General features: G+C 41.9%; 1 protein-coding gene across 1 annotated transcript in view; it reads right to left on the bottom strand.

The window, feature by feature from the left end:
• Positions 1-2966: 2966 nt before the first annotated feature.
• The window catches only part of LOC118424955, a 24144-nt gene continuing 15026 nt past the window's right edge, over positions 2967-12084 (bottom strand). The window contains exons 17-31 of the mRNA XM_035833763.1: positions 10731-10845; positions 10229-10314; positions 9761-9889; positions 9123-9272; positions 8579-8791; positions 7944-8232; positions 7445-7575; positions 6821-7039; positions 6331-6438; positions 5907-6085; positions 4971-5036; positions 4684-4791; positions 3991-4204; positions 3494-3881; positions 2967-3163 (exon numbers count right to left, since the gene is read on the bottom strand). Of these exons, the coding sequence (XP_035689656.1) occupies positions 2967-3163; positions 3494-3881; positions 3991-4204; positions 4684-4791; positions 4971-5036; positions 5907-6085; positions 6331-6438; positions 6821-7039; positions 7445-7575; positions 7944-8232; positions 8579-8791; positions 9123-9272; positions 9761-9889; positions 10229-10314; positions 10731-10845 (2592 nt within the window). The remainder of the gene's footprint in view (positions 3164-3493; positions 3882-3990; positions 4205-4683; positions 4792-4970; positions 5037-5906; positions 6086-6330; positions 6439-6820; positions 7040-7444; positions 7576-7943; positions 8233-8578; positions 8792-9122; positions 9273-9760; positions 9890-10228; positions 10315-10730; positions 10846-12084) is intronic.

Below are 12084 nucleotides of genomic sequence, written 5' to 3' on the forward strand. Positions count from 1 at the left end.
TGGGCCCCTGATGGCTTTCCTTGCTACTGCATTGGAATGTATAAGTTTGAAAGCTGCTATTCATCTTTTAAAGAAAAAAATACGTTTATCAATGAAAGGAAATAACATTTGAGGTACTTTCTGTCTCACCTTCTTTAACGACGAAGAAAAGCAGAAATGCCGTCAGCAAAGCCCGTAGTGCCAGCAGGAGGATGGCATCGTGTTGGATGAGCCTCAGAGATACAACCTCTCCACTGGTAAAGGCAGCTCCGAGCTGAGTGAACTCCACCACTAGCGACACCACGGAGAACAGGTTGGCATGTGGGTTGTAGAGGATCAGCTCCACGAAGACGGCACGGGTTCGCTCGTCCAGCCAGTTGTACTGCTCCAGGTAGGCTGACAATGCTGCACTTGAAGTCAGTGTCGTTCCCAGTGCTGTTGTGTACCCACCACCGAGGTACGTGCCATGTGTTCCGAAGAACGGGAAGCCTGGTAAAGCAAACGCAATGTTAATGCGTGCTTGGTGTATTTCTAAAATATGTCTCTAGCAATTAGAGCTTTTTTATATTTATTGTTAAGGTTTTCAAAAACAAGACACATTGATGTCCTTGATAATCACATGTTCATAAAGTTTCTGCTGATAGATTTAGTTTCATAAGGTCAATGGAATAACACCCGGTGTTCACATAAAAGACATAAGAATAAACTCACTGTCACTCAGAGACACAAATGTGAAGTTCCACGGCGTATCTTGACCCGTAAGAGGAGGTGGTGTGGGGATGGCAGTAGAGTTGTCGGTGTCATTGTACGGAATCCACCCCTGTGGTTAAACACATCAATTGCTTCAGTGATATTCTATTACTGATCAGCCTTAAAAGTTGGTAAAAATGCCAAACAAAGACGAAATATACTGACGGAGAGACAGACCAAAAACAACATCTCTTTGAATCAGTAGCCTCTTCTATAATGACTCGGACTGTCATGTCTGATTAGAGACTAATTGCATCACCTCTGAACTCTACATCCTGCCACTACCAGTCTGGTTTTCGGGTGACCTCATCGTCCTATTAATTCCTGACAGTACATCCAAATAACTGCGGGCAGACATCAACCCAAACGCACATCGAAAACATTTTCACAGAGGCAAAAAACATTGCCTGGTATGGATTGTCGCGCGTACGCATGGAAATTTGGAAATTGATTAGTCCAGAAAAATGATAGCTACAACCTTTAAAGTAGGAGGCAATTGTAAAACATTAGTGTATGATAATATTCGATGTCTTTATCTATGAAAATGTATGTAGACATGTACAATTACCTGCATGTAGTCTTCAGTATCCGCCTTCAGATTGGCGAAAGCGACGGTACACCGTGGTGCAAAGGATCGCATCTTCTCAGGTGTCTTGCAGAGCTGACCTGCAGTTGTAAGTAACAAGTGTTTGGTAATCGTTTTCTTACTATCTGAGGAGACAATAGTGACCCTGTATTGCACTGTATTGTAAATTCCTGTAATGATTATAAAGTTACGAGACAAACTCTTTCTTACCTGGTATCAGCCGGACCTGTCTAAGTTGTGCCGTGCCGAGTTGATGAGTTAACAAGTCCGGAAGTACCATGTCACTGGGGTAGGCTTCCCCGTTGTACCAGTCTTGTGAGTGTGTGGCTGGAATCAGGCTGTCTGTTACCCATTCCCAGAATGAAGGGATGTCCTTGATCTGAAAGGGAAAAAGTTTATGTTGTTTGTGAATTTCAAGAGCCATTGTTTGTTTGTTTGTCTGTTAGTTTGTCTTGCTATGTGTATAAAACGTAGAAATTGTGTAACAGGAGACCTGTAGTTCAAAGATGTTTCCATGGGTTTGGCCCGAATCAAAACTCACATGGAGGCAGGGAAATGGATGAACAGAATTCACCAAAAAAAGAATATATGAAACTAAAGGTATTCTACGTGTTGAAATTAAGATGAAAGTTGTTTATGTTTGACTTACATCTGGAAGCTCGTCCGCGCTTCCGAACACGTGCTCCTTGACGTTCTGTGTCATGTAGAAGCCCAGCGGGCTCCGTTCTTGGTACGCCGTGAGCATGATCACCGTCACGAACAGGCCGAACACAAGCACCTCCAGCACAGCCGCACGCCGTTTGCGTTTCTCTGCGCTCCTGGCTCTGGCTTCCGCTAGTTCCGACTCATCTGGTGGTGATGTGGTTCGCTCTTCATCTAGAGACTAATATGTAAAACTTTTAGTATATTCAATGTAAACAAGACGAGACGTACAACTATAGGCAAGGTACATAGTGACTCAATGATACAGTATTAGGAGGGGGCTTACTTCAGAATCAGGAGCATACTTTGGTGCTCGGCTCATCCCCATGTAGCGCATCCAGCCAGTTGCACTGCCAAACCGACGGCCAGACTGAACTTCGTCAACCTGTTGGATAGAGGAGAATCACAGCTTATAAACGTAGAGCATCGTGTCCCTCTCTCTCAAACACATCTCTCTCTCTCTGTCTCTCTCTCTGTCTCTGTCTCTCTCTCTGTCTCTCTCTCTGTCTCTCTCTCTGTCTCTCTCTCTGTCTCTCTCTTTCTCTCTCAAACACATCAATCGATTGCTTGCCTTGATCGAAAAATCCAAGTTTGCTATATACGTGATAGAATGTTAGGTTACCTGAACATCGGGTTGTAAATATTCCTCGTCGTCTTCCACTGGCGCGGGAGGTGGATCTTCGTCTTCGATAGGTTTCTACGTTAAAAAAGCAAATAAAAATCCTCAATATTGATGGTTGGTATTAATCTCTGATGTCAGTTATGTCGTTGCTCTTGTTATGAAGATATTTTCCATTCGAACATATTTTTTTAGTTTTTAGGAATGTGCTTTTTTTTAACATACACACAGACAACTTATATAAGTACTGTTCTTGAATCACTGGCAAACTGTTGCAAATCACTGGCAAACCGTTGAGGGTAAACGGATTCTTGGGAAACTGCAGCCATGTTAGCTTACCCTCGTCAACAGGGCAAACAGCATCGCGATCAGCATCAGCTTGAAGGGTTGCACCAGGAACAGGTCGGTGAAAAATGACGTCACGAAGGTGAAAACCCAGGCTTCTGCCTTCGCCCTGCCAAAACTCAACGTGTAGAGAACTGTGAAGAAGGCAGCCACAAAACTAGCAGCCCACACAAGAAGCCAACCTGCAATAGTTGATGGTAAATCTCAAGTTAAAGTTAAAACAAAACGTTTAGGTAGACAATTGCAATTGTAGTTCAATACAATGACCATAAGAATAGACTAAGAAGATTATTTGGTGGAATGGAGTGAAAATGCCGATAACAAAGTTAGCTTCATGGATCAGAATTTTGAAGAGACTTTCGTATTTTCCCTTGTTAACCCAATCTAGCCATTCCAAAGCATTTTTTACCTTCCATCGTCTTTAATCCTCACCAATGAGTCAATAAGATTTGATATAACAAATCTAATGTTAAGCAAATCCTTGGTATCAAAAAGTGACAGTCTCTACTCACCAAAATACACAACCCACCAGGGTAGTGTCGACTTCTTCTCGGGCACGGCTTTCTCTTCGTTACCTTTAGCCGTGCTGTTATTGTGCGGAACCTCTGCTGCCTGTTGAATGTTACTCATGGCATTGTCGCTGTTTTTCCTGATCCTCAAACCAACGGATGGACTGTTGGTTGTACAATAATTGGAGGGTGTGTTTCGAACAAGGGATGGAAGAGCTTCTTTGCTCTTTGGCATATTCCTCGTGGAATCAAGGGTATCGTCACTTGATTGGGAATCTGCCTTCTTACTGTTGGTGTTTGTTTTTGGTCGCTTCCCCGAGTTGCGAAAAAAGAAGACGATGAGAAGGTTGACTGGAAGGATGATAGCCGCGCTCTGTATGCCAATCATTAGCTGAAGAGGCAAAAAGATTGAGTAAATGATCATTTGCTAATTATTACGTTCTTGAATTGAAAATTTTTAATGTAGATACGATTTTGCTTACTGTGCGTCATTGCCGTACCTGAGGTAGAGAAATCGGAGGTTCAATCTCCAAACCAGCAATCCTGAGTGGTTCTGGAGGGTCGAAGTCGTCCCCGCGACCAAAGAACATGATGTTGGTGACCATGGTGCTGTAGAGCAGCGTCAGGCAGCAGGACAGGCGCTGAACACGAGTGAACGGGCTCCGGGCAGGGCGGCCGGCAACGGAGAACCACAGGTGACCATCGTTCATGTCCCTGGTCGAGAAGTGTCAATTAGCAATGAATCCTACAGATGACTAAGCACATAATGACATCAAATATTTTTCATCTATCGACAGAAAATGTATCCAGGTAGCACTACATGATTTGCCTGTTCAATGATTTAGTGTTCTAATGATTTACATTTTACAATAGAATATTTTGAACACTTGAAGACAAATCAATGTTTACAACTGGAATGAGTACGGAAATGACAAGTTCAACTGGTGTTTCCAGTTACAAGTTATGTACTGTCATTAATTCCTCCGTCAGTTCATTCTAGTGAAGCTTACGAAAAGTGATGGATGTCGTCACTTAAAACGTCCGGAAGGAACCTTCGTATCTTATTCAGTTGTAGAGATTGAATTGTCTCTATGCTTCATACACGTAAATAGTTTTCACAGTTTGGGGAGAATCAAGTTTTTACAACAAACAGCAGCCTTGAGTTTTTTTACGGAAGAAGGAGTGATGATCACCTGGAGCTTTTGGCAAGAAAAACGTTTCGAAACTTCGTCATGTCCTCCAGTGACGCTGTGGGAATGATGCGGTGGATCTCACCGTCATCTTCATCGATGGCAAGCCATCTGCAATAGAAATACATTCATCAATAAAACCAAACAACGCTTCTGAGTAAATAAGATGCAATCAGACAAATCGTATACAGCACAAGAGATTGCCAAACAGATCTCCCTTTTATCAAGATTGCCAAAATTCATGTCGTCCAGGAAATTCAACATTGAGGAAGTCCAGGTAATGTAAGTACCTGTTTGCCAAGAAGTAGGTTGTTTCGTTGGTTCCTCTGTTGACGACAATCACTTGGTTAAGGAACCTGTTATGGAGAAAAATATAAACAGTCATTCGATTATTGATTGAACATTGATTGAACGAAACAATGTTTCAAATGATAGCAACTTGAAATAGTCATTAACATTCGGGTGTTGAAATATAAAGTTGACATCTATTGCATTACTTTAGGTATTCTAAAGCTGTAAGTTACAACATCCCTAGCGCATACTTGCAGATTAATCAAGAAACTACCTTCCAACAGAATATCTATCTATACATTCTTTGAAGGAGTTTGGACTTTATAAAGAGTGTTCTAAAGGATGTATTGAAAATCCTAGATTTGCTAACATACAACGTGTGCTTTATTATTCTTTTAGATATCTAGCTAGCTAGAAATAATCAAGAATATTATAATGTCCTTGACATGATAATACTCAAATACAACAAGGACATTATGATGTAATTTGTATAATATTACTCTTAATTTAAAATACATCTAGAAGATAACAATGTCCTTGGTATAATCACGCTAACACATCAAGGACAATATGGTACAATCAGACTAAAACACATCGAAGGCCATGTCCTTGAACAGGGAAATGAAACAAAAGACGTTTCTGTCGTGACAGTCTTCCACCATTTTACCTAATACCCCATCAAATTTTGTTTTAAACGTTTCGTATAGTCGTGATCAATGTGTAAGTATTTGAATGAAGACTCTTCAGTGTCGGTAAAATCCATAATTATGAAGTTTTAACTTTAGAGTTAAGTTTCGACACAATATTTGCAAATATGTTCCTTACGCAATGTCCTGACGCGATTCAGTCGTTTTGGCTGCCATGTTTGAGACATTATTACTTGTTTTTGTTAAGCCTAATATAAATGTCATGAGCTCGTTTACCAATACGCTTACCATGCTGGGCTGTACCCGGCGTTGTTATGCCAGACTTGCATGTGAGTCAGCCCCCCTAGTGGTTGTTCCGTGGAGACCAGGAAGGAATCAACGCTGCCCTGTTCGAACAGAATCCTTTTTGGGTCCCTGAACGTGATGGTCGGGCTGCTTTCGTTAAAGCCATGCAGCACGATGGAAATCTGCAATAAATATTATTTTACTGCATATGAATAGATAAGATGTACAGAACAGAACAGTTTATCCTTAAAAGAAAATGCTAGATAGCTGTCTATAACATATCCTATGAACAAGCTTTTGTAACCTTAAAACCAGCAATTAGTATTATCATATAGCATTGTGCAAAGTATATGGAGGTGTCGAAATACACATTCTAAATTCAATGTTGATATCCAAAGATTTCTTTACAAGTAATAGAAACTCCTACCTCTGCAGTTGTCCCAGCATTGCCCTTGAAGCCCGTGTAGACTGTGATCAAATACTGACAGTCTCTGCGGGGGTTCAGTCTGTGGCCAGGCAGAATCCCAACACCGGCCTGTTTGGAAAATAAAATTTTGTTAGTCACCATCAGTAGGAGGTTTAGTTTCAGTTTATTTCAGTTGATGAATCAACTTGTGTTACCATCGTTCAGGTACTGTTTACAGCAATATACTTTGGTTCACGTTTGGAAATGTAGTGGTTATCTAACTTATATTCTTCTCTAACACAAGAAAATACAGAGAACACAGTAATGACAAAGGCACAGTAAATTTACGATATAAATGGGGACCAATAGTGCAGGGGCAAGTAAACATTGCAATTGCAGGACATGCTGTAGGCTGCTTGGTCTATACACTTTTGTTCAATTCGTACTGGTATCATAGTCGAAAATCTTAAGTTAGCAAATACGGTACAACAAACAGTATTCAACTTCTTGCCTTGGTAAGGTCTTTTCTATCAGCCTTCCTCGAAAACAGGAGGAGGAACAGATAGGACCCGAACACTGCCAGCACCAGGATGAGACCGGCTGGGTTCTCCAGGACGTTCGCGGACAGGGCTTCCTGGATGTTGAGCGGGTTTGGCGCCACGAAGCCAGAGAACTTGGTCAGATGGTCGCATCGACAGTGCATGTGGGTCATATTGGACATCGCTCCGGCCTGAGAGTAAATGGTATGGATACCAGGTGATGAAGCAAGGATATGTTATCAGATGGATGTAATAGTTTACAATGTATTGACATCTGGGTATGTAAATGACAGACAGCTGTCAATACTTCTGAATACCATTGACAAACATTTGTTGTACATAATGCACCATGTTTATCACTGATTATCACTGTAAAAATCTCTGTAGATTCCGCATGATTGTTGTTTGGTAGTTGAGTTCTCTAAAATTATGTGCTTCGGTTAGTCTCACAATTGTATTAGTTGACTGCAAAGTTATTTCGGTGAATCGAGTACCGATGTATCTCAATAAATCAATTTACATTAAGAGCTTTATGGAATTTTCTAATTGTTGGATAACGTTCAGTGGCTATTGGACACAACATAAAAAAGACCTACACTGCAGCCGTCGCCTTGCCACAGATGGATGGGTTCCTCCGCGAAATAAACACAGGACGTCTCAAATACGGACAGAGTAAAGTCGACAACGTCTCCACTTCCCACATCCAGCTCTGAGCCAAACTGAACTCCTGAGACGAAACACAAACATGATAAACATTTGGGCTTTGTCATTTTGGAAAATACATCTTTAAGTTTCAGTGCCAAATTGCCGTGAATGCGGTATACCATAAACTGGTTTAGTGGTAAAAACTTCTCGATGTAATACATCATCTTTGTACATAGAGTAAGATAATAAGGAGGTTCACTATTTTAAGTAAGCATGCCCATCCGATGTGAGTAATATGTCAAAGGTGAAGACCCCTAAACAGATCTTTTCTCCAACATTGTCTCGATCTGCATAACAAGATCAGGTGGTCTTTTGACATGTTACTCATGACGCATTTCGCTAATGTGCGCAAATGGGCTATATGTATAATACATAAATTTAGATACATACCGACGTAATACTTGGTCATGTTCACAACGTCACCGTCAGTGATGGAAATCTCATCCTCCGGTAGATGCCACATGTACGGGTCGGCAGTTAGGAACGTGTTGTTTATCCACTTTATTGAAAAGAGTTGACCGTCTGGGACAGGCAGCGTTGTTGTCCAGTTGTAGTCGTCTGTCGTAGGCGGCACGTGTTTGCTCAGGTACATTGTGACAGGTTGAGGGTAGAGGGTACTGTTAAACTCTACCAAGATTCCCAAAGACGACATGTTCTTCTTGGCGAAGAACAGAAATGTCTGTAATAAAAAAAAGAAAGAGTTTTTTTTAGTCAGTGCAAATAGTAAGAATCTTTAAATGTGTACTCCTAACAACCTGTTTGGGTGTTGCCATGAGTCACCCTGCCTGTCTACAACATTGGAACAAAGCCAAACCATTGGACAATTGTACTAATGCAACAGTACCATAACATTATGGTGGGTTGGCACCCTACAGGCAAAAACCAAGACAATTTAAAAAACAACCAACCAAACAAACAAACAAAAACGCCAATTGACTGCAATACCTCCGTTTTCATCAAGGTAATGAACCTGACTTTCTCCAGACTATAAGGAAAAACATTTAATGAAAGCTTGATCAGCACACCGATAACTCCCCAAGTGGAGCTGCACTGTTGAAGATGTACACGACGTCGTCCAGACTTTTGTTCTCTCTGCGCGTCAGGATGTCGATGGGTTCTCCCAGGTTGGAAATAGAAAGTGTTCGGTCTGCACATTTCACGCTGAGTCCCGGGATGTCGGTCTCAATCTCTTTGGAGTTGTTGGAGTACTCGAATGGGTTGAAATTGGACTCGTAGAACTGTAGTGAAAGGAATTCGCAATCAATCAATCAGTCAATCAATCAATCGATCAATCAATGAACAAATCGAACAATAACTAACACGTGATCTTGCTGATACGTGACGTCAGCAATTGGTCAAACGTGCCTAGAAGTTTGGTCGTTGAAAATCTGATCCGTGTATACCTTTGTGTTGGAAGAAAGTTTAGCATTGTACTTTGATTACTACCAACACAGATGAGCGTCCATGATACCTGTGAGTTGTTGAAAGCATTTGAGAGTAAAGTAAGAAAAACCGTGAAACCTGGCTTTACAAAAAACTTTTGCAAAATCAGATGAAGCATAGCATTACCTGTACTCCAATGGTATTTCCTCGAGGGCACTTATTTCCGATGAGTGGGGGGAAGGACGCCACACGGATGAGGCAGTCACTTGCTCCCCCGACCTGGTAAACCTTTTCTTCCAAGACGCTTAGATTCTGCCGTTGTATCCTTATATGCACCTGAAAGTAGACAATTTGAAAGAAAGATCAAGGAAGCCATCCACATCCAGCTGGAGGGTGCGAAGCTGAACCGCAAAGAGGGTCGGGAGCTGCCCAAGTCCTACCTACCCCTATTTCGCAAGGAGGCGGGGGAGGGGGTGGGGAGATGATCTGCGCAAGCCTGACCAAGTCTCGTACTCTATCACGAGACTTGGTCACTTTCCGTGAACAAGATGGACTGATAGCCGTCGAAAATTTGGAGGTATGTTCTTTGCCTTTAAGCTTTAAAACTGTCACTGTTAGGAGAAAATCTATGAAGCTGTTGTTAAATATGTTGACAATTATGAAGGCTAAACGTCGGAGTACCCATATACGAGCAAACATGGGACAAGAATCAGAGCAGACATCGAAAGACACACACAAATACACATGTACGCGTTTGTTAACTAGTTATGTACCATAAAATTGCAGAAGGCATCATCTTTGATTGTGACTGTATAATTTCTAACCTGCGAGGTGTAAAAATCTGCAAACATCTCCTTATCCTCCGGATCCGTGAACTCCGGCATCATGGCGTTGAGCATGATGTCATCAAGCACATCAAGAGCTTCAAACCCGACTGTCGTGGCATTCTTGCTCTGTAAGATCGTAAAAACATGAACATACATGTAAATCGCTTGGTATTTTTCTCTACCGACGTTTTAGCAGCAGCTATTTAAGAAAACTGTGTTGAATTGAACAACCAACCTGATAGAAGAAATCATTTACGGATCATGCAAAAACTCACAACTGGATAGATGGCTGTTGAGGAATTATGGCACTTTGAGAAACATTACAGCCATTAAACAAGCTTTTAGTAATGGAACCTATTTTCTTCTTGGGGCTCATTTTGATATACATCCGTATGACAAGTGTGTGGGGGCCTGTGGCAAAAGATAATAGGGGTATTCAAGGCTGACTGAGTTTAAAGAACATACCGCTTCTAAGACATCGGAGTAAGTGATTCCTGCCTCTCGCTCCGATAAAGCCATAGTCTGGGAAGCCCCGAAAACATTGCCCACCGCTGTGAACAAAGATTAAGTTGTGTATTAGGCTTTATTACGTAATACATTGGCAACAGTCGCACGGCTGCTGCAAACACAAAAAGCATGTTAACGAGACATAAGATAAAATGCATGTCACTTTTGAAATACTCACGTACTCTCTCTTACTCACTCACTCACTCAGTCTCACTCTCACTCACTCACTCTCACTCACTCAGTCTCACTCACTCACTAACTCACTCACTCACTCACTCACTCACTCACTCACTCACTCACTCTCACTCACTCACTCACTCTCACTCACTCACTCACTCACTCACTCTCTTTCACTCACTCACTCACTCACTCTCACTCACTCACTCACTCTCACTCACTCACTCACTCACTCACTCACTAACTCTCACTCACTCACTCACTCACTTCCCATTTACTTCACCTGAAAACAGAGAACCGGCAGCCCTGTTCACGGCGCTAACAGGAAGTATGGTGCTGTTTCCGGACATCATCCGTAGGCTCTGAAATGTCGACTTCAGAATGGATGAGGCAAGGACCTGAACAGAAGCATAAATCAATAAGATTATAATTGTGAATTTTACTAAAAAAAATAAGTCAGATAAGTGTAAACTCTATGACCATCAATTGTGATATCAATGCCTCATACAAGGTTATCTAAAAGTGGCATCTCTTCCTGCTGGAAATTGTTCGCCAATTTAATCTCACTAAGCCACTTGCTTCATTAGATCAGTAAAACCTGACATCTTTTGTACTGCTGATGCAGATTTACTTCCCCATTCGGCGCTCTTTGATTTGGTATGCCATATTTAGGTGGGAAATACCCCAAACTCATACACATACTGGGCCCACATACAAGCATCATCTTTGAGAAGGTAATACAGTGCGACTGACCATGGATTCAGGGGTAAGTTGGTCTGGAAATGCTGTAACAAGTAGCATTACGGATGCAACTCCGCCCACGCTGTCGTAGTCTTCTAGAGTCAATGTTGACATGGCCACAATAGTGTCTGTTATAGTCTGAAAATACAGTGAATGTAGGTGTTTGATTTAGTGATAAAACAGATAGAAATCATTTTGCTTGTTGGATGTCCTGATATTCACTAGGAACAACGCAGATAGCAATGGAGACAATTGAAGTAGGGCTTTTGGGCTGATCATTACAACACTAATATCCCCTTTCCACGAAGACGGCGCTCTCGCAGCGCCCTCTCTGTGACCTAAAATTTGACAGATCGCTCAACGAATTGTAGAGAAAAACGAACGAATCTTTTCACGTTTTGTGTGTTTTTTGTCTCTTCAGTCACACTTTTACATTCTGTATGATACATTCAGCTTGAAAGCGAAGAATACACACATCCGTTGTAGGTCGCAGTGAGAGCACAGCGCGATCGCCGTCTAGTGGAAAGGGGACCTAAGGGTAAAGGTAGTCGCAATGCCTTTTGAGGCCGTTGATATCCACTGTGTCTACGGCACGGTATTGGACGGCAGAACCCACCCCTTTCTTTTCATCGTCCCCTCCCCCCTTCGCAACAGCAGTCATTAGCCATTTGTATACATAGTTGGGGTGAAGAAAGTCGTGTAAAGTGCCTTTAACAAGGACAGATGGTGTAGCCAACGGTGCCAGGAATCTAAACTGTGACCGAAAGTCTAGATTGAGCAGATACGAGTTTAAGGCTTAAACTCGTATCTGTTCAACCTAGACATTCGTCCATTCGGCGCCACAAAACCACTAAAGACAACAAAATACGAGTGTAACTGACGCACACCTTCATTGG

Source organism: Branchiostoma floridae, chromosome 10 (assembly GCF_000003815.2).
Source record: "Branchiostoma floridae strain S238N-H82 chromosome 10, Bfl_VNyyK, whole genome shotgun sequence".
Lineage (NCBI taxonomy): Eukaryota > Metazoa > Chordata > Leptocardii > Amphioxiformes > Branchiostomatidae > Branchiostoma > Branchiostoma floridae.